Source organism: Folsomia candida, unplaced genomic scaffold (assembly GCF_002217175.1).
Source record: "Folsomia candida strain VU population unplaced genomic scaffold, ASM221717v1 Fcan01_Sc028, whole genome shotgun sequence".
Taxonomy (NCBI): Eukaryota; Metazoa; Arthropoda; class Collembola; order Entomobryomorpha; family Isotomidae; genus Folsomia; species Folsomia candida.
In genome coordinates this window covers 1,376,245-1,397,344 of record NW_019091220.1, presented here as the reverse complement: position 1 = coordinate 1,397,344, position 21,100 = coordinate 1,376,245, and the positions used below count along the sequence as shown (strand labels likewise).

At 44.9% G+C, this 21,100-nt stretch overlaps 10 protein-coding genes across 13 annotated transcripts; 4 read left to right on the top strand and 6 right to left on the bottom strand.

The window, feature by feature from the left end:
• The first annotated feature begins 180 nt into the window (after positions 1–180).
• LOC110859982 lies at positions 181–876 on the top strand. Its single transcript, XM_022109024.2, has 3 exons — positions 181–250; positions 349–556; positions 632–876. The coding sequence occupies exons 1-3, from the start codon at positions 245–247 to the stop codon at positions 859–861; spliced, it is 444 nt and encodes a 147-aa protein (XP_021964716.1). The 5' UTR covers positions 181–244; the 3' UTR covers positions 862–876.
• Positions 877–984: 108 nt separating this feature from the next.
• On the top strand, positions 985–2,211 carry LOC110859807 (60S ribosomal protein L13a). The gene is made up of 4 exons (XM_022108800.2): positions 985–1,131; positions 1,192–1,322; positions 1,385–1,640; positions 1,957–2,211. Exons 1-4 carry the CDS (start codon positions 1,111–1,113, stop codon positions 2,161–2,163), a joined length of 615 nt encoding a protein of 204 aa, XP_021964492.1. The 5' UTR covers positions 985–1,110; the 3' UTR covers positions 2,164–2,211.
• A 715-nt stretch (positions 2,212–2,926) lies between these two features.
• On the top strand, positions 2,927–3,677 carry LOC118438918. The gene is made up of 2 exons (XM_035859798.1): positions 2,927–3,185; positions 3,309–3,677. Exons 1-2 carry the CDS (start codon positions 2,994–2,996, stop codon positions 3,657–3,659), a joined length of 543 nt encoding a protein of 180 aa, XP_035715691.1. The 5' UTR covers positions 2,927–2,993; the 3' UTR covers positions 3,660–3,677.
• Positions 3,619–4,774, bottom strand: LOC110859806. The gene is made up of 5 exons (XM_022108799.2): positions 4,605–4,774; positions 4,441–4,541; positions 4,090–4,356; positions 3,945–4,005; positions 3,619–3,883 (listed from the first exon to the last, which is right to left on the bottom strand). Exons 1-5 carry the CDS (start codon positions 4,642–4,644, stop codon positions 3,729–3,731), a joined length of 624 nt encoding a protein of 207 aa, XP_021964491.1. The 5' UTR covers positions 4,645–4,774; the 3' UTR covers positions 3,619–3,728.
• A 111-nt stretch (positions 4,775–4,885) lies between these two features.
• On the bottom strand, positions 4,886–5,895 carry LOC110859804 (protein phosphatase inhibitor 2). The gene is made up of 3 exons (XM_022108798.2): positions 5,624–5,895; positions 5,260–5,537; positions 4,886–5,191 (listed from the first exon to the last, which is right to left on the bottom strand). The coding sequence occupies exons 1-3, from the start codon at positions 5,857–5,859 to the stop codon at positions 5,013–5,015; spliced, it is 693 nt and encodes a 230-aa protein (XP_021964490.1). The 5' UTR covers positions 5,860–5,895; the 3' UTR covers positions 4,886–5,012.
• A 70-nt stretch (positions 5,896–5,965) lies between these two features.
• LOC110859801 (methionine aminopeptidase 2) lies at positions 5,966–9,109 on the bottom strand. The gene is made up of 9 exons (XM_022108795.2): positions 8,608–9,109; positions 8,024–8,550; positions 7,308–7,950; positions 7,054–7,208; positions 6,921–6,998; positions 6,779–6,865; positions 6,566–6,715; positions 6,361–6,509; positions 5,966–6,286 (listed from the first exon to the last, which is right to left on the bottom strand). The coding sequence occupies exons 3-9, from the start codon at positions 7,691–7,693 to the stop codon at positions 5,999–6,001; spliced, it is 1,293 nt and encodes a 430-aa protein (XP_021964487.1). The 5' UTR covers positions 7,694–7,950; positions 8,024–8,550; positions 8,608–9,109; the 3' UTR covers positions 5,966–5,998.
• Positions 9,110–9,191: 82 nt separating this feature from the next.
• Positions 9,192–15,676, top strand: LOC110859981 (voltage-dependent calcium channel subunit alpha-2/delta-3). 4 transcript variants are annotated; one of them, XM_035859793.1, is made up of 24 exons: positions 9,192–9,705; positions 9,782–9,863; positions 9,952–10,074; positions 10,143–10,368; positions 10,428–10,601; positions 10,750–10,927; positions 10,993–11,207; positions 11,263–11,418; positions 11,470–11,549; positions 11,604–11,657; positions 11,967–12,149; positions 12,216–12,299; positions 12,362–12,457; positions 12,568–12,837; positions 12,913–12,984; positions 13,052–13,430; positions 13,493–13,586; positions 13,670–13,702; positions 13,888–14,007; positions 14,067–14,331; positions 14,392–14,557; positions 14,613–14,746; positions 14,811–15,145; positions 15,278–15,676. In XM_035859793.1, exons 1-24 carry the CDS (start codon positions 9,302–9,304, stop codon positions 15,600–15,602), a joined length of 4,248 nt encoding a protein of 1,415 aa, XP_035715686.1. In that variant the 5' UTR covers positions 9,192–9,301; the 3' UTR covers positions 15,603–15,676. The 4 variants fall into 4 exon arrangements, with proteins under 4 accessions (XP_035715686.1, XP_035715687.1, XP_035715688.1 ...); XM_035859794.1 differs by lacking the exon at positions 13,670–13,702 and having other exon boundaries at positions 9,197–9,705; XM_035859795.1 differs by lacking the exons at positions 11,967–12,149; positions 12,216–12,299 and adding an exon at positions 11,742–11,792 and having other exon boundaries at positions 9,199–9,705.
• Positions 15,677–16,141: 465 nt separating this feature from the next.
• LOC110859980 (blood vessel epicardial substance) lies at positions 16,142–17,863 on the bottom strand. The gene is made up of 5 exons (XM_035859884.1): positions 17,699–17,863; positions 17,462–17,622; positions 17,072–17,342; positions 16,610–16,691; positions 16,142–16,445 (listed from the first exon to the last, which is right to left on the bottom strand). Exons 1-5 carry the CDS (start codon positions 17,861–17,863, stop codon positions 16,342–16,344), a joined length of 783 nt encoding a protein of 260 aa, XP_035715777.1. The 3' UTR covers positions 16,142–16,341.
• Positions 17,864–18,308: 445 nt separating this feature from the next.
• On the bottom strand, positions 18,309–19,514 carry LOC118432935. The gene is made up of 4 exons (XM_035859888.1): positions 19,354–19,514; positions 19,045–19,298; positions 18,888–18,975; positions 18,309–18,820 (listed from the first exon to the last, which is right to left on the bottom strand). Exons 1-4 carry the CDS (start codon positions 19,496–19,498, stop codon positions 18,384–18,386), a joined length of 924 nt encoding a protein of 307 aa, XP_035715781.1. The 5' UTR covers positions 19,499–19,514; the 3' UTR covers positions 18,309–18,383.
• On the bottom strand, positions 19,503–21,064 carry LOC110859979. The gene is made up of 4 exons (XM_035859883.1): positions 20,825–21,064; positions 19,813–20,700; positions 19,565–19,749; positions 19,503–19,514 (listed from the first exon to the last, which is right to left on the bottom strand). The coding sequence occupies exons 1-4, from the start codon at positions 20,883–20,885 to the stop codon at positions 19,503–19,505; spliced, it is 1,146 nt and encodes a 381-aa protein (XP_035715776.1). The 5' UTR covers positions 20,886–21,064.
• Positions 21,065–21,100: the final 36 nt, after the last annotated feature.

Genomic DNA, 21,100 nt, shown 5'->3' with positions numbered 1-21,100 from the left:
TTTCCATGGAAATGTGTAGCATGACAAATTTATCCATAGCAACCAAATTTGGTAACTATGGTTACTACAGAAAAAAGAGTAACCACGCGACACGGATATTCAATCAAGCAAGTAAAATCTCACTTTTACAAATTTCTCTCTCATCATAATCCAAATAGCAAATCATCTCATCTTCACTTCAAAAGTGTATAAATTCAGGTTGCCATAGGAACTTGGTGATCAGTTTCCATAGAGATTCGTTACCATGAAGGTGATTATTTTTAGTTTCCATGGGGATAGTTTTTTTTTAGTTTTTAAAATTTTATTAACATTTCCATGACAACAATTTTTTTTCTTTAAAAAATACAGCACTTCCTCGTCCTCTTAACTCTTACTCTTGCCACGGCCTGGCCCCACCCCCGGTCACACCCCCTCCTGGACTCCCGCGAGGAGACCACACCCCCTGAAATTCCCGGCTATGAACTCGTCGAATTAATCCGCACCCCACGTGGGTTGAGAATTCCTGGGGAATCGAGATTCCAGGAACCAAGGCAACGGATTAAAAATAATCGCCATGGTAATTTTTTTAATCATTAATTTAATTAATCACCAATTAAAAATACTAAAAATAATTACTAATTAATTTTTATAGACCGCCCCCCCACGGTAATTTATTCCCCCCAAGGACCACCCCCACCACCTCAACAATACGACCCCATGGTCCCCTCTGCATCCTCATTTAAAGAACCAATCACAGCGGAAACAGGACACGGTGGCCATGGTCACGGTCACGATTACGTCGATTATGGAGCGTACACGGGGGGTTGGGGGGCTTTTGGGTGGTACTCGGATCACCCAGTGGGTGGGGGGTGGGGGCATTAATTAATTGTTATTATTGGGTATTAAATAAATTAATAAATATGAAAATAAAAATAATTTCCATGGAAATAATTAACCAAAAAAATCACCACGGCATCACCCGCGCCATCTCCCCTCTGACTTTGTAACCATGGCAACCCTGGCCACCACCAAAATCTAAACTACACGCACACACCACACATTTTCCCATCAGCAGCACCAAACCGGACAGCAAATTAATTTCCTTGGCAACTTTTTAATTATAATTAAAAAATGTCCGGGTTAACATCCAGGGTGAGAATTTATTTATTTTAGTAACCATGGCAACCAAATAACAATAAAGTGATTCCACAGCCCCTGAAGATCGACGCGGCGGGTCACATGTTGGGTCGCCTGGCCGCGACGGTCGCGAAGGCCTGTCTCCAAGGCAACAAGGTCGTCGTCCTCAGGGCCGAATTAATCAACATGAGCGGGAACTTTTACAGGTGTGTTAATTAGCAATTAATTAATTTGGATTTTTTTATATAAAATTATTCCGTTTCCATAGAAACAAATTGAAATACTTGTCCTTCCTGCGTAAACGATGCAACGTGAACCCGGCGCGCGGTCCATTCCATTATCGCGCCCCTTCGGAAATTTTCAAGCGCACCGTGCGCGGCATGGTCCCGCACAAAACGGAGCGCGGAAAGGAGGCGCTCAAGAGGATGAAGGTGTTCGAAGGGATCCCACCACCGTATGATAAGAAGAAAAGGGTCGTCGTTCCTCAGGCAATGAGGGTCATGTGTCTGAAGCCGGGGAGGAAGGTGGGTGTTATGGGTTTATAAATTATTTGTGTTGTCATGGATTTATAAAATTTATTTGTGTTGTCATGGAGATTTTTTTAATGTTTTTTTAAATGCCATGGATTTTTTTATTTTCTGTTGCCATGACAACTTAATAACTTCCTGTTGCCATGGATTTTTATAGTTATGTTGCCATGGATTTTTTAAAGATATTTATGTTACCATGGATTTGTTTTTATTTCTGTTGCCAAGACAAATAATTACCGTTTCCATGGATTTTAAAAAATACTTAATTTGGTTGCCATGACAACAATAAAACAAAATAATTTACTTGCAGTACTGTTACCTTGGCCGCCTGTCGACCGAGGTCGGTTGGAAGTACGCCTCGGTGCTGCACACTCTTGAGAACAAGCGCCGGATGAAGAACGCCGTTCGAGAAAAGGTTCGGAAGATGAAGAGGAAACTCACGCGCGAGGCGGCGGACAAGGTCGCGGCCAAACAAGGCAAACACGTCGTCAGCGTCGTCAAGTTGTACGGTTATTAATTTCCATGGCAATTTGGTTAAATAAAAAAAATTGTTTTTTAAGGGGAAGATTGGAATTTGGTTGGAGTTTTTCTTATTTCGTAGAGAAATGTTTCAATAGCAACCATATAATTTTCCGTTTCCATGGCAACCATATTTTTAAGGAATCATAAAAAATCTCACATTGCCTCAAGTCTCACCCTAATCTCAAAATCTCATGCAAATAAACTTTGTTTCTATGGCAACTATATATTTTTTTTCAATTTCCATGGCAACCTTTTTCTAAAGAAACGTTGTCTCATTAAAAAATAATAACAACGGTTTCTTACCGTTTCCATGGCAACCAGGAAACTCTTTAAAAAATCTCACATTGCCTCACGTCCCATCTCAAATCAACTTTATTTCTATAGCAACCTTATAATTAAACCACACATTTCTAAAAACATAATCTCACATTGCCTCCAATCTAAAAAATATTCCCATAGCAATAATTCCACCGTTCCCATGGCAACACAAAAATCTCACCCTGCCCCCGTCTCATCTTCTCACTACTCATCCCCTAATCTCACTTTCCTCTTCTCCACTCTCATCATCTTCATCACTTTCCACACACGCTAATAATCGCGTAATCTCATCTCAATCACGGCTCATAACTCGCACTAATAACTTTACAACAAATACCTTAATCACCATGGCAACCATCTCTATTTAAATAAACTTTCTTATATATAAAACTCAATAATATTATTTATTCAATCACCACGGCAACGCACAATTTCTTTTTACAAAAATTTTATATATAAACCTCAAACACAATCAAAAATTTCAATCATTCACATTCCACATTCAAGATGCACCCCATCACCATAGCAACGCTGCTCCTGGTCGCCATGGCAACCGTCGCCCAGGGGGGAAACTCGCATTTTTTCCAGTACGCCAACGTCCCCGCTTGGAACGCGTATGAGTTTGGGTATAATCGGGGAAATCAACATCATTTCACGTCGAGGTTCGAAAAGGCTCATGGATGGACTTTTAAGACGAAGGTGAGGGTTTTGGAGTGGTTTTTGGAACGTTTTTTCGAGCGTTTTTTGGGAGATTTTTTCGAGCGTTTTTTGGGGGATTTTTTCGAGCGTTTCTCACCCAATAATTAAATTTAAAAATTCCAGGTCCGCTGGGGAGACAAGCACGGGTGGGGCGAGTCCTACTGGGACTATAACCATGGTGACGAGAAGAAAAAAGGAGGAGAAAAAAAGGGGTGGGGCCACCACCACGGATCCTCCTCGAACCTCGAAGAACAGGCGGTCCTCCCCCGAAACGATAACTTCCAGAGTTCCGAACAACTACAAGGAGAACCCGAACAAGTACAAACCATCCCCCGTCCCCCCCACCGACCACGCCCCCTGCGCCCCCTCCATCGCTCCTCCGCCCCCCACCCCCCACGGAATACAAATCACGTGACGAATATTACCCCGCCAATTATTAATTTATCATATTTTTTATTACTCTTTTTGTTATAAATTTATTTTTAAATTAAATTTCCCGCCATTATTTCCCGCTAAAAAAATTTAAAAATTTGAATTCCTCCATCACCCGCCATAACCTCCCGCGTTTCGATCTCGCTCTTGAATCCCGTGAATCGCTTGGATCGCTGCAGCGCTCGTGCGCGTTTGACTCGTTTTCGCAGCGTCGCGGTAGTGCGCCGCCTGCTGCGCTTGCTGCTGTTGCGCCGCGAGGGCGGAGCCTGTGGAATTTAGGGGATTTTTTAAGTGTTTCGAACGCGTTTCGAACAGTTACGAACTCACCCGCGAGATAAACCATTTCTTGTTGTTGACGATCATGGAAGGTTCCATGGAGACGGTCGCCCTAAGATTAAAAAAAAATGTTCGTAACATTTTGCAAATCCCGCCACCGCGAAAATTTCAAAAAAATCTCATGTAACTCCATTACCTCCGCCTTGGCATAGGCCTGATTGAAATTATCCCGCGCCGCGCCCTCCCCCGCGCGATTAATAGCGGGCGCTGCATTTGCGAGCGCGGCGGAAATTAGCGACCCTTGTTGTTGATGTCGCACTGCGTTGAAGGCCTCGCTCGCTTGTTGCTTGGTAACGGGGGCCGTGAATTGTGAGGCGAATTGAGACGTGGTCGAGAGTTGGTTGGCATAGTCACGTCCCACGGCGGAGGCGACTGCGCTTTGGGCTGAGTAGGTGGCGATGTTCTGCAAGTGGGGAGTTTTTTAAGGGGGTGTGGTCAGGGGGGGTGTGACCGCGCGCGACAAAAAAATCTATAAAAAATTGCATACCTCATTTCCGCGCAATTCTCCTAAAGCGCGATCCCCCGCGCCGGAATTGTAGGTGGAGGAACCAAACCCGCCATTAATTGGGGTGGGCAGGAAGATGGTTGCTATGGGGATTTAGTTAATTAAATAATTAAAAATCTTAATTAAAAAAACCTCCAACCCCTTACCAACGCAGAAAACAGCAACAACGGAGTAGTAAAACGCCATGACAACGACTGCCTCACTTCCCCATGACAACCCCTAATTTATAGACTTTTTACACAAACCCACGCCATTGTTGCCATGGAAAGTTGTGTAACTTTTCATTCACACGCAGAAAACAAAACCCCGAGATAGAATAGAGAGAGAGTGCTCACACGTTGTTGTTGCCATGGCAACCATTGTTTCTCTACCATTGCGCATTACCTAGTATCTATGGAAACAATAAAATGACCCAAATTTGTACATCTCTATATCACCATGGAAATCATTTATTATTAGCACACTATTTTTATATACAAAAAAAATCACACAAAAAAGACTTGTTTTCAGGGGGGCACACCCACTTAACCCCCACTTTTTTGCAAAAAAATAACTTATTGAGATCCTTCCTCCTCATCAACAGTAGTTTCCTCTTTGGGAATGAATTTTTCAGCCGCGCCCACTTCTTCATCTTCCTCCTCCTCCTCGTCGCGCTCCATCAACTGGCGCGCGAGTTTCACCGCGAAATACTCGTTATAGTGCGCTTTCCGCTTGGATTCAAAGATGGGGTGGCCTATTTAATTCATAATTTATTTTTATTTTCCATGGAAACTAAGAAAACTATATTTATTAAAAAATTACTTTTCGGCTCCCCCTCCTCTCCTTCCTCCTCATCGACCACACCCCCTTCGGCCGCTAACTCCTCCCTCCCAGCACCACCCCCCTGCTGCTCCACCTCCAACATTTTTTCCGCTAATAACTCTGGATCGAGTAATTTCCTAGTTCCACCAGAAATCTCCTCGTCGTTGTCATAGTAATTAAACGGGGTTTTTGGCTCCTCTATTTTCATAAATCCGTAGTCTTTATCCGCAGGGTGGAGCGTTGCTAAGATGTTCATCTCGTCGAATTTTGTGGATTTCCTATTAATTTATTATTTCCATGGTTACTTAATTTATGAATTAATTTCCATGGTTACTTAAAATAAAATCTCCCCATGACAACTCACTTCCTCCTTGACCCGGGGCTCATATCTCCTTCGTCTTCTCCTGCTGCACCACCACCCTCCTCAACCACACCCACTCCCGCCCCACCACCCACCACCCCCAAACTCGTCACAGAACATCGCGGAGAATAAAATTTTGAATTCCCCGCCGCTGAAGAACTACTTGAATTCTGCGTGTCAAAGGACGAGCTCTGTTTTAAAATTCCTTTTGGCGGTTTTTTATTCAAATTTTCAGACATTTTCAAAATTTACAATATCTTTAGAAACATTTATTTAGAGTTTTTTTATAATTTACTGCCAATCCCAAAGGAGAAATTTGAATCCACCGCCCAAATCCAGCGTCTCACATTGCCCCACTAACTTCTCATTTCACTCCAACTAATAATCCCCCCCTCTACTAACAACCTCTTTACAGGTCGGTCTCAAAATAATGGTGTGTTCATACTGCGCAGTGAAACATCCTTTCTGGTCGCATAATGGTGGGTACGCATCGACAATCCCCTTGTCGCAGAGGTCTTTTAGAGAGAGGAGGTATTTCTGTTGGCCGAGGCGATCCAGCCATCGACGACAGAACGCGAGGGTCGAGAAATTAGTGTTGATGACGGAGAGGAGTTGTTTCGATTTTGGGGAGCGCAGGGAGGAGAGGGGGGTCGTGGTGGTGAAGTTCTAGGAGGTTACGATAGAATTTTAGTGGTAATATTAATAAATTTAGTGAATAATCACTAATAATTATTAATCACCTTCATGTAATGAGACGTCTCCATATCATCATGGACGTGGCCCTTCCCCGTCGACCCGAAAGTCTCAATCGCGTAAACTTCTCCTTCCTCCATTCGTGAGGACTGTTCACCTCCCTTCACGATGGGGACGGTTTTTCCAGCGTGGATCCCTGGATTTTAGTATTTAAATAGTGGAATATTCCCCATAAAATAAAAACCCACTCACGATACTGATCGATGGAGTGCCCATTAAGATTCCGGATGGCTTTTACTTGGTAGTTTTTCCCGTCTAGCTCCACTTCGTAGCTCTCCATCACTTCTTGGATAGAGGCCCCGATGTCGCAGAGGCGGACGTCGATCCCTGCTTCGCGGATTCCTATTGGGGATTAATTAATTTTAGGGTCAGTATTTCGATTAATTTTAGGGTCACGTGACTCACCCGTCTCGGTGGCCTCCTGCACGGCCTTCAACAGTGGATCATACCTCGGGTTGAACGTGTGGGTGAAGGCGCAGTCGATTATTCGCCCTAAAATTCACTCTAATTAATTAATTTCACCTACACCAAATTATTAAATTCTCACCATTGACATGTGTGCCAAAGTCGATCTTACAAACGTCATCCACTCCGAGGACGGTGGTGTCACCCGCGTTGGGGGTGTCTGAAATAAACACTCTTTGTAAACACGATAAGTTAATTACTAAATAAAAACTAACAATGCGCCGCCACATGGTTCAAAGAGCACCCCGTGGGAAAGGCCAACCCAGCATCCAGCCCGCTCTCGTTGATTAACTTTCTCGCCGTGGTCTCGAGCTCCTCGCAGATTTGGGTCATCGTCTGGCCGGGTTGGATCCAGCGTTGGATGTGCTGTCTGCAATTGATTTTTATTTAGCTAAGGTATAAATAAGCTAAATAGTTGGATGATTTTAATTAATCTAAAGTATAATTTAAGTATATTTTATTTACTGACCTCGTCTGCCTGTGGGCCTCCGCCGCCCTCCGCAAATCTTGGTAATTCTCCTCTACCAATTTCTCCATCGCCTTTTTCTCTGCTAGATTTTCGAGAATAAAATTTTTCCTCTGGGGAGCGTAGTCGATGAGTTGGCCTTCCGGGAAGTTTTTTGTAGGGTAGAGCGTGTCGATTGGGATCGTGGGGGTCGGGGTTGTTTGGGTTAGCGTGGATGGAGCGACGGGTGGATTAGCGACCTTCTTCTTGTTCCGATTGCGTTTCTTCTTCTTTTTCTCCCCTGTTTCCGTCGTCGTGGCGACGGGTTTGTCCTCGTCCTCAGAGGAGGACAAGGTCAGGGTGGAGATTAGTGGGGTGGTCGTTGGGGTTGTAGTGGCGATGGTCGTCATTTTTAGTGACACGCGAGAGGGGAGTGAATTTAACAATTCGTGAAGTGTGACAAAGGACAAACAAAAGCCGAACGAAAGTCCAAGAGTGCATTGAAAGAATTCAACTTTTGCCAACCCACTCACAACTACTCGGGGTAATACAATAAATCTCTCTCTCTCTTTATTATGTACAAAAAAGCTAAAAATTACAAAACATCAGTCCTTTTTAATCATTTTCCACGTTTCCGAACCCAGGGCTTTGGCAAAGTGGTCGTCAACTGGGGATAGAAAAATGCAGGCTTTTATTAGTGAAATCCCCATGGAAATGAGTAAATTAAAATAAAAACGCACCACTCAACGGCTTGAGGATATCTCCACTACCATCCCCTCCACGATCTTCATCCTCCTCCTCCTTGATTTTCTCCTCTTTGCTATACTTCTCCAGACTCCTCCTGAAGTGTTCCTCCACCGCTCCCCCCACCCCGTCCCCATCGATCGCCTTGCTTATCACCACGACCCGACGGGATTTATCCACTTGGATTTGTTTTTTAGGACCGTTGTGCTTTGAGATTTGCTTCCGTTTTATCAGTTTTCGGTGCTTTGTGGTGGAGGAGGAGGAAGTGGTTGTGGATTGTTCGGTGGAGGAGGTGCTGGACGTGGAGGAGTGACGGGGGCGGTGGTGGTGGTGAGGTGGGTTGTTGTGAGGGAGGCGGTGGTGATGAGATGGGGAGTGCGTTGTGGAGGAGGATGATAAGAGGAGCCGCTTTTTCAATGGGGTGGGGTGGGTAGTTGGTAAATTGGGTGAGTTAGAAGGTCCACCTCCTCCAGTGCTGGGGATTATCACGGAGGGGCGGTGGTTAGTGTGATAAGGTGGTGAGCTGTGTAAGTAATTTTATTAGTAATTTTCCCCATACAAATAAACTAACTAAACTCACCCATCTTCCTCCTCTCTTCTCTTCAAACTAGTCGCCGCCGCAACCACCCCATTATTATCCAAGGCCGACTTCTTACAGCTAAAATCCAGCGGCTGTTCTTCCTCATCCTCTTCGAATTTCCTCTTTGTTGAATTCACCACGACCATCCCGGCCGCTCGGGATAGTATGTCAAGGGGGGACTCCATTCGTAGTCTAATATTCTATCACTCTTTCGTATATTTAGTCAATTTCCAGGCAGTGGCTCAGTCCAGCAGCAGCAACTCTAAAATTTAATCTCTCCCAAAACTCCCGTGTCCATTCAGTAAAATTTCTTCTCTCAATCACTCCACTCTGAAACCTCCACTAAACCAAAGATAAGCAAATCACCACCGCCACCACCACCACATTCACGGTGAAGGCTTCACCACAAAATTCAGTAAGTAATTTAATTCACAAAAATATCTCCAATCATTATCAATGAAATTAGAATAAAATTCTCTCTCAGAAGAAAATCTCAAAAGAACCACCACCACCATCGAGAGACTCTTTGTTGTTGTGCTCGTGGGGAGCGAGGCTAGAGGGGAGTGCGGTAGTAGACGTCTTTGTTCCATGGAAATGTGTGGTGTACGTGCATTCCACCGATTTAACACCGACTTCGGATGGGAAATTCCTAGAGTGGAATTTCCGGGCAGGAGAGGAGAAATGCCGGGAGAATATGAGATTTCACTCTCTCTGTAGCTTTAGTGGAAGATCGATAGACTTTCTCTCTCTTCACTATTTTCTCTCTCCAGCTCCGCTTTCACCACTGACACAAACTTTCTCCTGGCTGCTGCTGCTGCGCCCCACTCCACACTCCTCTCTCTCTCCATTCCAACTTTCACTACTCGAAAACTACGCCTACTACAACTCTCACCCACCACGCCAAAAAAAATCAACTAATCACAATGACGTCTTCCAACTAACCCAAAAACCATCAGCACAAAAACAATCAAACGAAATGAAAACCAACCTGGTGCCTACAATTTTCTCATATTTTTGTATTTGTTGTACTATTTTTATCAGTAGAGAAACTCCGGTCGTCGTGCTGGGAGAAGTGCAGCAGGGGATATCCAAACAGATGTGAGATTTTATTCTGTATTTACTCTGTTTTAACTGGTAATCCCACTAATTTAACAACACTTTCTCTTGAGAATAGACTGGAAAACTGGGCCTCAAAATTCGGCGGCCCCCTGTTCGAGTTTGGCAGGAGCGTCACGAAATATAATGAGCTCCAGGGGGTGAGTTTCTCGATGGTTTTATTTAATAATCCTGCTAATCCTCCCTGAAATTCAGAATTTTAATAAATGGCTCCTCTCTAACCTACAGCGCTTCTCCTCCCCCTCCTCCTCCTCGCCCACCTCCATCCGGCGGATCGAGCTGGACAAGCTCATCACGGATATAACCTCCGAGATGAACACTGCTCTAAAAGAGAAAGTCGAGGCCGTCAGGGTAAATTCTACTAATTTCCCTCTATTTCACCTCAATTTCACTAAAACTCTCAATATATTATCCCACAGAAAATCATGCTCTTCACGGAGGAACGCTCCCTGGAGCACCACACCCGGACCACCCCCCCACCCATCCCACAAACTTACTACAACGCCAAAAAACTCAACCGTGACGGTCGCTCCGACCCTCGTGAACTATTCCACGTGGTGAACCTCACCTTCAACGCCCACTTCGGAGCCGCCGTGAACACGAGCTTCAGCTCGATCCATGTGCCAACGTCGATTTATGAGAAGAGTTAGTTTACTACTATTTTATTAGGTAAATTAATGGTGATAAAATGATGAACCGCTTAGAAACCCCCCTCTTGGAAGCCATCGGGTGGACCTCCCAGATGGACTCGACTTTTGAATCTAATTATCAGACGAATCCTACCTTGTCCTATCAATATTTCGGCTCTGCGACGGGGTTCCTGAGGCAGTATCCAGCGGGGAAGTGGCCCAATGAGAATGGAATAAGGACTAATCCGGGTAAACTTACGAATTATTATTGGGGGTGCTCACGCCCACTTTTTTAAAGAATTTCCAAGCATGTAGAAGCTTGGTGAGAGCGACGTGAACACCCCCAATTTAAATTCAACCCACTGAAATTTAAATAAATTTACCCATATAAACCTAGACTTGTACGACGCCCGCACCCGGCAATGGTACGTCTCTGCGGCGACCTCCCCGAAAAACATGGTCATCCTCCAGGACATTTCCGGCTCCATGACCGGGCTGAGAAGAGAAATTGCCAAACATGTCGTTAGCACAATTCTCGACACCCTCACGGAAAATGATTACGTCAATGTTTACAGGTTCTAATTCTTATTTTAACCACCAAAACACCCCTAATAATTCAAACCCCCCACTTGTCCCTTAGTTTCGCAGAGGACTGCACCCCCGTGGTGCCCTGTTTCACTGGAAAACTGGTCCAAGCCAACCTGGAGAACATCCGTGATTTCAAGGACGGCCTGGACGGGGACCACACGACCGGCGTGGCCAATTTCTCCGCCGCTCTCAACACGGCGTTTGATATTTTAGAAAAACACCTGCCTCCGAATGCCCCCGCGGAGAGTACCTCCTCTTGTAATCAAGGTACGTGTCACGTGACTTGGTCATGTGCTTTTAATCACGTGACTTTTATTCACAGCAATCATGATAATAACGGACGGCTCTCCGTACAATTTCGAGGAGATTTTTAAACAACGCCAAAATCGAGAGTACTCTGCGAGGATTTTCACTTATCTCATCGGGAGGGACGTCACGGATAAGAGGGAGGTCATGTACATGGCTTGTGCCAATAATGGTATGTTACACCACTCCATTAATTATCCACCCGCTGATAAATTACTTGTAGGCTACTACACCCACGTCTCGACCCTCTCCGAAGTCCAGGAGCAGGTCCTCAAATACATCCCCGTCATGGCCAGGCCCCTCGTGAGTTTCACTCTATTTATTAATAATTTCCACCCTAAAAATAAAAATCCATAGGTGCTCTACAACAACCACTCCATCGCCTGGACCTCCGTGTACGCCGACGTCGCTGTAATAATTACCTTTAATTACCATTCTCTCTTTGTAGTAAAAACATAGTATATTTTCTTATATAAAATTTCCCATAAAAAAAAGCCGAGCCCTAAACGTAGACGCAGAACTTACTGGCTACTTAGGTTTAAAGAGGTAGTTGTTGTAGTTTTTTATATATAGTCGCGTGTATTTTTTGTGGCGTGTTTCGTGGTTTTTTCAAAATTCCCGCCCTGCTAATCATTAAGCCGCGCCAATGTTTAAAAAATTAACTGATTAACCCACCTAATAACCCGCTTCTAATAACACCCAAAAATCCCAATAAAAAAGGAACCCCAATATTCCGACTGGACGTGGGACGAGGACAACTCCCGTCGTCAATACCTCCGGTCCTCCCGTTACAAAAACTTCCTCCGTGCAAACTACCACCAAAATGGATTCATGAAAGGCGGACTGAAAGACCAAGACGAAGAGGAAATCGAACAATCCCTGAGGGACTTCCTCGATGAGAAAGTAGTCATTTATTAACTAATTTCTTTGCTTATTTGTAGTAACTCGTGGTATTTTGTGTTAAATTAGATTGATGAAGGTGGTGAGGCGGTCTTGGTTTTGCCTGTTAGTGCCAAAAAGCTCTCTGAAAAAATTAACAGGATTGTGCATGAGGTTGTGCGGAGTTTATTAATCTTTTGGTTGGTCGTTTTTCGTTAATAATTTAATTTCCGCAGCCAAATCTCCTGAGTGAAAAGCAGAAAAAGGACTTTCACTTTGTCATCACGGCGAGCGTCCCGGTTTTCGACACGAGGAATGTGTCCAGCGAGGGGGTGAGTGGAGTTTGTTTTTATGGGTTTATAAGGTGAATTCCCGTGAGGATCACCCGGGATAAACGCTTAAATACACAATTTCTACTAATCTAACTCACTAATTTCCGCAGTCCCGCATCGCCTCCCTCCTCGGCGTGGCCGGCACGGACATCCCGATCCGCGAGCTCCACAAAATAGCCTCCCCCTTCAAACTAGGAGTCAACGGCTACTCCTTCCTCACGAACAACAACGGCTACGTGATTTACCACCCGGACCATCGCCCAATATTCAGAGATGAATTACTCAAACCTAACTATAACACGGTGGACATGATGGAAGTCGAGTTGATGGACGGGGATGAGGCGGGGGTCGTCAGGAATAATTATTCCAAAGTTGTGGAGGTTAGTTTAACTATTTATGGGGTGCTATTAATTTATTTAGGAGGGAATATTAATTAATTTTTAAAAAATCCATAGCTCCGCCAAGAAATGATCGAGCTCGACCGGGGCTACCGGACATTAAACGTAAAGGTCCACCAGGATGGATTCGTAAGTTTTATTTCTAATCCCACCGCAAAAACCCTAACTAATTTACTGAAAAATACTGTATCCATAGCGCCGCGTAACATTGCGCCCCCAAAAATACGAGTTCTCCCACCTAAAATCCACCCCTTACACCCTGACCCTCTCCGTCCCCGCCCACCTCCACCAATTCCACGGCCAGATGGAGCTCTACCTCGAAAAGGACCAGGAACTCATAACTTTCTTCGGCCCTCCAACGGAACCCCGGCGCTGGTCGATTAATCCAACCTGGTCCTACTGCGAGTACATCCGCGGAGGGGCGGATTTCGGTGGGAACAAGGAGGATCAGCTGGTACATTTCTTGAAAAGGATTGAAAAAGCGAAGAAAGCGTGGAAGTGGAAAAACACGGGGGTTGGGATTAAACAGAGGCATGGCAACAAGGGGAAAGTGTTGGATGGGGATATCTATGAGTGTAGGGAACTGTTTTTTATTAATTATTAATGTACAGCTGGCTGATTAAAAGTGAAACAATAGGCGATCGAGATTTACTACAATCCCTCGCCTTCGACGCCAACGTAACAGAGGTCTTTACCGAAAAGAAATTATGGAAAATCAATCGAGAAGACAAGTAATTATTTAACCTCTTAATTAATTTAAATTGCCGCATAAAAAAATTCATATAAAAAACCCTAACTATCTCCACAAAAAAAGCCCCATTGCATTATTGTTCGCTCTAATGCCCAGGTAAAATTAATTTAAATCACATCAACAGAGGACTAACGACGCGGTCAAAGTTTGACTTTCTAACCAAACTTTGACTCGCGGATTTTTTTATAATTTTTGATGAGTGCGGAATTGTGCTGCCAATGGATCTACTGATTTTCTATATAAAATTGGCATAAATTAATCGTAATTAACTCCAATTGCAGGAAATTAATCGAGCTGAACGGGGCGAGTTTGGCTTTTATCGCGACACGGTCGGGTCTCACGAGGTGGATCGATTTTGAAAAGAAATCGAGTCAGCAACAGCCACCAGAACTAATTGAGAGGTTGGATTTTATTAACCCCTTAAATAACTAAATCTCACCCTTAAAATCTCTCTCTACAGCCCCCCCATCTCCCCCACGGCAACGGACTCCATCTGGTACAAACGGGCCGTGGAACGGTACTTACTGGACCCAGATTCCTTCGTATTTTCCGTGCCCTTTAACTCTGGGGGTAACGCTGGAAACGTAAAAAACGACACCAAAGTCACGGCCACGAGGGCAGTGTTCGTAACTAACAAAGAAGGCTTGTCCGCACCCGTGGCAGTGGTCGGAGTGCAGTACAAACATGAAGAGTGGGCCGCGAGGTTCTTCGATATCACCTCAACGGTTAGTTTATTTAATATTTTTTTAAGGTCCACCAGCTAAAATCACTTTGCTTTTTATTAGTGCGTGGAATCCAGCTCCACGGCTGGTGGAAACTCCCGACCCGGCCACTTATCATCTAACTACGTCGATGGGAACTGCAAGAAAACGTGTGAATCCGGAGAGTACGATTGTTATGTCCTGGATGACAATGGGTTCGTCTTGATCAGCGAGAAGAGGGGGGAGACTGGTTAGTTTTACTCGTTTTTTAATGGTTATTCACCTCCTAAACATTAAATTTGTAGGCCGCTTCTTCGGTGAAATCGACGGGATGGTGATGGAGATGCTCGTTAATTCCGATGTTTACAAGCGTGTCCGGATAGTCGACCACCAAGCCGTCTGCTTCCAACCCGTTAATAAAGCCAGTTGTGGTGTTAAGGTGACTCTTAATTTGCCTCCTAATCAATTTTTAATAACCTCCTAAAAAAATTAATCCATTACAGACCTCCCCCCCACACTCCCCCCATCTCCCCTCCCTCCTCTCCACATTCCTCACCACCCTCCTCACGACCCTCCTCACCTCAGTCACCACCAGCCTCACCTACCTCCACACTCTGACCCAGGCCTACACGGACCCCGCTGATCAATACGCCATCGTGGATGAAGGGACCTCCGATACTCTCCACCCCTTCCTGGAACTGGCCTCGATCAACAAAACCCGGCTACGCCCCTGCGACAAGGAAACGTTCCTTTACACTTATGGAGCGAGTTACAACACTTTCAACTTTTCCTATCATGGATTGTTGACTAAATGTGGGCACTCGAGTGGGTGTGATGGGTGAGTGAGTTTTTTAAGGGGGGCGTTCACAGATTATTTTCCGAAATATTCACCCAATTTTGCCAAAATTATCCCTAAAAAACCACCACATAATCAATGAACGCCCCCTCAAATAAACATTAATTTCCATAGCTACTTCAACGTTCACTTCATCCCCCACACGAACCTAATCCTGGTGGTGACCGATGGAAAATGCCGCTGCGGGGGGATGAACACGACCACGGTGAAACTCCGAGAGGTCGACTACCCCCCGATCCCCCAGGACAACGACGTTTCCTGCTCCCAAGGCCTCCTCGCGAGACAAGGTTTATTTCGAGAAAGACCCGCCGACGGCGCATGCGTCAGATACAACGCGAATGAGATGGAAATGGATTGTGGGGGGGTGGGGAGATTAGGGGGTGTGTTTGGGTTTCTGGGAACATTTATTGTGGGGGTGGTTACTATGATAATGGGGTGAGATTATTGTGGGGGTGGGGTTGAGTGGGAGGAGGAGTGAGAATTGACAATAATAAAATTTAAAAATTTTGTGAACATTTCCATGGTGATTTTATTTTGCATGCATGGAAACTAAAGGGCGGGAAGGAGCACTTATCCACTTGACTCGAGTGAGTGTTGCCATTGGCAACGTAAAACTAAAATTTAAATTAAATCACCATGGCAACCAATTTACTAATAACCCCCCGGCAGCTGCTCCACCCGGAATTACTCTCCATCGAGGAAATCACGTGGATTTTATCCGAGGTTTTTTTAAAAATTACTTTTCATAGTTCGCAAATTCCTAAAAAAAATTCCCCTAAAAAAGCGCGGCGCGCGGCTGACTCCACCTCTGGAAAAAAACCATCTCCTGGAGCTGTACCACAAGCTCGTCTTACCCTTGGGGCAGAGGAAACCGAGGAATAGGAAATCCGTTGCCATGGTAACGACGGAGAACGAGATGAAGAGGAAATTGTCGGACGATTCCATGGAAACGAAGAATAAAATGAGGAAAATCATTTCGTGGCCGTGATATTTTTTTATTGAAATTTCCATGACGATTTTATTTGAAAGTATTATTAATCAAGTACAAATTTATTAAATGGATTAATTTTTTGATACAAAAATTAGTACAAAAACACCCACCCACACACAAAATTAATAAATTAATAAACCCACACAGACCAGACACGACTAGAAAAAAAATCTCCATGGCAACTCTATTAAACGACGGTTTCCTCCTCGGCAATTTTTCCCAAAGTCCAGGATTCCAAAATCCGCTCTTCCTCCTCTTCTTCCTCTTCTTCTTCTAGCAATTGCGGTGCTGCTAAATCAGAAATTTAATTTATCATTGACCAATTTAAACCTTAGGAAAACCGAAAAAACGAAATAAAACAAACCGAAAAATGATAAATCCACCAACGCGCTGGAAAATTATGGATTTAATTTAAAAATAATGAAGAAAAAAATAATCTTAGGTGAGTGAAATACCCTCCTTTTCCTCTTCATCGACGAGGGGGGCGGTTTCGGGCGGTGGAGATTTCTTCAGGTCGCAGTTGGTCTCGTCGCTCACCTAAGATTTATTTTTTTATTAGTGATTTTTTCTGGGTTTTTGAAATTGGCATAAAAATTTGGCGTGCAAAAATTGGCACAAAAATTGCCAAAAATTGGCATAAAAATTGCCAAAACATTGAGGGTATTCATTATTTCTTCGTATCTGTAGTATCGTAAAATAGTTTACGAAGAAAAAACAAGGGGTCAGGTTTAGTAAAAATCGTAAGCGTAGTAACGTGATTTTCGATGAGAAAATCTTACGACGCTTACAAAATCTCGTAAGCGTCGTAAGTATTTTACGATACGAAGAATACTAAGGATACGAAGAAATAATGAATACCCTCATTGCCAAAAATTGGCACAAAATTTAGCATGCTAAAAATTGGCACACCCGCTCACCTGCACCAACTTCCTCACGACATCCCTGCCAATCACGTGATCGAACATTTCCCTCAAGAACTCCCCACCCAATTTATTCCCCCCCTTCAAATCCCCCCCAATGACCAACCGCAACTTGTCCCGATGCCACACCAACAACCTGGATTCCTCCACGGCGGTGATGCTGACTTGGAAAAGGTCGTCCGTGGTGACGCCAAAGTACTCGGGAGAATCCACGAATTGGTTCGCGTGGATCATGTGAAGGGACCGACCGGATTGCGTCACCAGGAGTCTGCAATTTTTTTATTTTTATTAGTTGTCATGGCAATTAAATTTTGTTGCCATGGCAACGATATAGTTTCCATGGCAACGCCTGGAAATTTTAATCATAATTCCCATGGCAACCCCTACCTCCCACTCAGCAACAAAGCCAGCGAGTCCACCCTCGTAATTTTTTCCGAGCAGTACTGTTCCCCAGGTTTCAAAACGCGCAATTCTTTCCGTCGGCATGACAATATTTGACCAAACTGCGAACGGGTCATGTGCAAAGGGGAGAATAATGTGGTGTACACCTGTGTATACGATTTTATTAGTTTTCATGGTTACCAAATCTCCATGACAACAATTTTTTAAAATCTCCATGGCAACCTTTTCAATGTCCTCCTCCTCCCTGCTCCTCCCCCAAAATTTCTTCTTCCCTCCCCACTTCCCCTCCCCCTCCTCCCCACCCGCGCCGCACCCCCCGCAAACCACACCCCCCAAAACAACCACCCCCACGGCCACCCCCCACCCCACAAAATCCAACCCCCCCATCGTAAAATACCCCCAAATCACGTTCCCCCCAGAATAAACCAGAGCTAAAAACTTTAAAAAATACCTTTTCCTGGTTGTCATGGAAAAAATGAGGAAAAATAAAAACAAGGAAAATTGAGAGGTTTGAAAGTAAATGTTTTGAAGAAAAGTTTGGTTTCCATGGGGATAAAAAAGTGGGGGCGGGGGGAAAATTGGGGTGGGGAACAGGGAGGTGATTAGAGATATGTTTCCATGGTGATGTGGGGAGGGGTGTGGTTCTTGGTAGTCGGGGTAGTCCATTTTTTTAGAGAAGAATTAAAAAAGTGAAAGTTTGGTGTTGCTGTGGAAATGCAATGCAGTTTTTTAAATGCGATGTAAGATCGATATTTTTCGCTTGTTGCCCCGGATTTTTCTAGTGTTTCCATCATGTTTCCATGGAAATAATAAAAAATTTTGCATGGAAACGTTTCCATAGAAATAAAAATAATTTATTAAATAAATAACTCCATGACTACAATAAATAACTAAAATACACCCCCAATTACCCCCTCACTGGGTACAGAAACTCCACCATTTTCCCTGATTTCCCATCCCTCCTGCTCACCCTCACGATCCCCTGAACGTCTTTATCCTGCTTCAGTTTCCTTGCCAACTCCACGACAAATTTCGGAACGGTTCCGGAGCCATAGCGGGATTTAGCTTGTCTTAGAGCTAGAGGGTTTATCGGGATGGGCGCGAAAAATTTGGTCACGTGCTCTTTTGGTGGGGCGGGTTTTTGAAGGGTTTCGGACAGGAGGTTGCGGTAGAGGGACGTTCGGAAGTTTGTCACCGTGCCGAGGGAGGAGGAGGAGGAGGAGTCCAAAGCGGGGGAGAGGTCGATTAGTGGGGGGGACGTGAATGAGGGGGTGGGGTGGATGAGCTGGTAGGGGAGGGCCGACTCGGTGGGGGTGGGTGTGGTGGGTGGGGCGTGGTAGGGCGCTATAAATAAAAATCATATTTTTTAAATTTTCGGTAACCATGGAAACAGCGTGAATGAAAAAATCACCTAGCAACTTGCTCTCTTGAATTTTGGGATAAATGACGTCGTTCCTCGCTGTTAAATAAGATTGGACGGACCTCAGCGATGAGGGGCTCTGTTAAAAATTCAAAAATTCCCGCTTAAAAATTCCCTCCAAAAAACCTATCAAAAAATCTCATCTCACCCCATAGCTGATCACGGGGACCTGTCCCAAATCATCCGCGGCCTCGAAATCGCTGATTCCTTCGGGTCGCACGACGGCGGCGAGTTCGTAAGATTTGCGCTGTTTCAAATACGTTTCCTTGGGGATCAGTTCGTACTCGTCGTTTGAATATCCGCGGGGGAGGTCACGTGGGAGGTCGTTTGTAGAGCGGGGTTTATACTCGGTTGGGTTGCGGGGTTTTTGAGCGAAAGTCACGTGATTGGAGGGGCGGGAGACTGGAAATTTTAAAAATTACTAAATTGGCAGGGAAACTTAAATTTTTAAACTCACCCGGTTGCCATGACTGCGCGCCGCGCGACGACTCCGGCTGCGCGCGCGACTGAGCTTGCGCCCCCGCGCTCTTCTCCCCAACCACACCCCCTTCCCCTCCCACTTTCTTCTCCCCCCCCTTGTAAACCCTCTCATAAAACCCCATCAAGTCATGATAAGCACTGGATAACCCTGCCCCACCACTCCTCCCCCTCACACCCCCCAAGCCCGCCCCCTCACCCCCCTCAAAAACCCTAAAGGCCTCCCTCCTCGCTAAATCCAATTCTTGAAGCGAATATTTCTGCGTGATCCGCTCCCAAAGTTTGTCAAACTGCTTCCCGGATTTCTTCGGATTGAAAACTTCCGCCAAGTGGGCGTGGCTCGGGGGGAACAAATAACTCCGCCACTGCTTCGTTGCTATGGTTACCAATTTAATTAATTAAAATAGTTGCCATGGTAACGAATTAATAAAATAAATACCCCTCAAGTGCGGCCTCCTCCTGAAAAACTCGAGCGCCTGCCCCCCGCCCCCACTTGCGCTTATCGAATAATCGGGCAACTTCCCCCCCGGAACACTAACAATCACGTTATCTTTCGTCACCTTCCCCACGGTGGAGTAAGCCCCCCCGAAATCCCCCCCTTCATCGGTCATCCCCCACTGCGATTTCGTCAACTGCCCCAAATTGCTCAACCCTTTGTGGATCAGACTCGGAATATTCACCTGTTCGACACGCTCCCTTAGATTTTTGAAAATCCCGCCAACCTTCCCAGTCACGTGACTATCCACGTGACTCGTATCCAACGGCAACGGCGGTGGCATTACGGACTGCGTGTATTTCCTGTTTTCCAATTTTATCGTTTCCAAGGCAACGGGCCTCCCGGTTGTCATGGAAACCTGATTAATATCCGGTTTCTCATTCGTAATCGAGACAGAATCCGCTGGACGATATTGTTTTAATTTCCTTTTTCCGGTTTCCATGGCAACCTCGGAATTATTCAGAACTCTCCCGTAAATCCCCAAGGGAACGAACATTTTATTTAATTTATAAGTTATCATGGAGTCCTTTTGGTGTCCCCCAGTGGGCGTGGCCTGGGTGGAAACAATCACCGGTTGGTATGGTTTCTGTTGCGATGAGGGGATGGGAATTAATAAATGTGAAGAGGGCGTGGTTGTCATGGTAACGTTGGATAAACGGCCGAGGCGCGAGCGGAGTTTTGAGTAAAGCGTGGAGTTTGACCTTTTGGAGTAGAGGGAGGAGTTCAGGAGGGTCAGGGGGGAGGTGGGGGTGTGGTGTAAGGTCTGGGGGAGGGTGGAGTCCGTGTGGTTTTTGGGGCGCTTTTTTATCAAGAGTTTTTTCTTGGGTTGGTCTGTATAAATTAGAAAAAAATGTTGTCATGGTAACGGGTTTAATAAAAATATTTAACCATGGAAACTCATGAAAAAATAAAAATTTAATCTCCATGGAAACTATTTAATTTTTAAAAAACTCACCTTCCACGGCGAAAACCACGCCCAGGAAAACGCTAAAAACAACCACGCTCAACAACTTCATGGCGACGATCAGAAGTCCAATTTGACACTGAATTTTAGGCCCTTTGATCTCGTGTTGGTTGCTATGACGATTTTAGGAAAGTGAGAGTTTTCTGAGTGACCAAAAATTAAAACCAGTTTTAAATCGATCCGGTCGGAAGTTGTTGTAATTTCACTTTTTGACCTGGTTTAGTTTGGCTGGTTTCGTTGCCATGGTTACGAAAATTATGTAAATGT

Coding starts and splice junctions, on each gene's coding strand:
- LOC110859979 (XM_035859883.1), bottom strand. CDS start 20,885: ATGAAGTTGTTGAGCGTGGTTGTTTTTAGCGTTTTCCTGGGCGTGGTT. Junction 20,701..20,824: donor CGTGGTTTTCGCCGTGGAAG/GTGAGTTTTTTA, acceptor TAATTTATACAG/ACCAACCCAAGAAAAAACTC. Junction 19,750..19,812: donor GAGGAGGCCGCACTTGAGGG/GTATTTATTTTA, acceptor TGGTAACCATAG/CAACGAAGCAGTGGCGGAGT.
- LOC110859801 (XM_022108795.2), bottom strand. CDS start 7,693: ATGACGACCATCGCCACTACAACCCCAACGACCACCCCACTAATCTCC. Junction 7,209..7,307: donor GAGGCCCACAGGCAGACGAG/GTCAGTAAATAA, acceptor AATCAATTGCAG/ACAGCACATCCAACGCTGGA. Junction 6,287..6,360: donor AGACGTCTCATTACATGAAG/GTGATTAATAAT, acceptor GTAACCTCCTAG/AACTTCACCACCACGACCCC.
- LOC110859980 (XM_035859884.1), bottom strand. CDS start 17,863: ATGGGGGGGTTGGATTTTGTGGGGTGGGGGGTGGCCGTGGGGGTGGTT. Junction 17,623..17,698: donor AGGAGGAGGACATTGAAAAG/GTTGCCATGGAG, acceptor TCGTATACACAG/GTGTACACCACATTATTCTC. Junction 16,692..17,071: donor TCGTGAGGAAGTTGGTGCAG/GTGAGCGGGTGT, acceptor AATAAATCTTAG/GTGAGCGACGAGACCAACTG.
- LOC110859807 (XM_022108800.2), top strand. CDS start 1,111: ATGTCCGGGTTAACATCCAGG. Junction 1,132..1,191: donor TGTCCGGGTTAACATCCAGG/GTGAGAATTTAT, acceptor GTGATTCCACAG/CCCCTGAAGATCGACGCGGC. Junction 1,323..1,384: donor ATGAGCGGGAACTTTTACAG/GTGTGTTAATTA, acceptor CCGTTTCCATAG/AAACAAATTGAAATACTTGT.
- LOC118432935 (XM_035859888.1), bottom strand. CDS start 19,498: ATGGGGTTTTATGAGAGGGTTTACAAGGGGGGGGAGAAGAAAGTGGGA. Junction 18,976..19,044: donor TCCCCGTGATCAGCTATGGG/GTGAGATGAGAT, acceptor AATTTTTAACAG/AGCCCCTCATCGCTGAGGTC. Junction 18,821..18,887: donor TCAAGAGAGCAAGTTGCTAG/GTGATTTTTTCA, acceptor TTTTATTTATAG/CGCCCTACCACGCCCCACCC.
- LOC110859982 (XM_022109024.2), top strand. Junction 557..631: donor GATTAAAAATAATCGCCATG/GTAATTTTTTTA, acceptor TAATTTTTATAG/ACCGCCCCCCCACGGTAATT.
- LOC118438918 (XM_035859798.1), top strand. CDS start 2,994: ATGCACCCCATCACCATAGCAACGCTGCTCCTGGTCGCCATGGCAACC. Junction 3,186..3,308: donor GATGGACTTTTAAGACGAAG/GTGAGGGTTTTG, acceptor TAAAAATTCCAG/GTCCGCTGGGGAGACAAGCA.
- LOC110859806 (XM_022108799.2), bottom strand. CDS start 4,644: ATGGCGTTTTACTACTCCGTTGTTGCTGTTTTCTGCGTTG. Junction 4,357..4,440: donor GAGAATTGCGCGGAAATGAG/GTATGCAATTTT, acceptor CCCCACTTGCAG/AACATCGCCACCTACTCAGC. Junction 3,884..3,944: donor AGAAATGGTTTATCTCGCGG/GTGAGTTCGTAA, acceptor TAAATTCCACAG/GCTCCGCCCTCGCGGCGCAA.
- LOC110859981 (XM_035859793.1), top strand. CDS start 9,302: ATGAGATTTCACTCTCTCTGTAGCTTTAGTGGAAGATCGATAGACTTT. Junction 9,864..9,951: donor AATATAATGAGCTCCAGGGG/GTGAGTTTCTCG, acceptor TCTAACCTACAG/CGCTTCTCCTCCCCCTCCTC. Junction 11,419..11,469: donor CATGGCTTGTGCCAATAATG/GTATGTTACACC, acceptor AATTACTTGTAG/GCTACTACACCCACGTCTCG.
- LOC110859804 (XM_022108798.2), bottom strand. CDS start 5,859: ATGTCTGAAAATTTGAATAAAAAACCGCCAAAAGGAATTTTAAAACAG. Junction 5,538..5,623: donor AGCCCCGGGTCAAGGAGGAA/GTGAGTTGTCAT, acceptor ATAAATTAATAG/GAAATCCACAAAATTCGACG. Junction 5,192..5,259: donor AGAGGAGGGGGAGCCGAAAA/GTAATTTTTTAA, acceptor TGAATTAAATAG/GCCACCCCATCTTTGAATCC.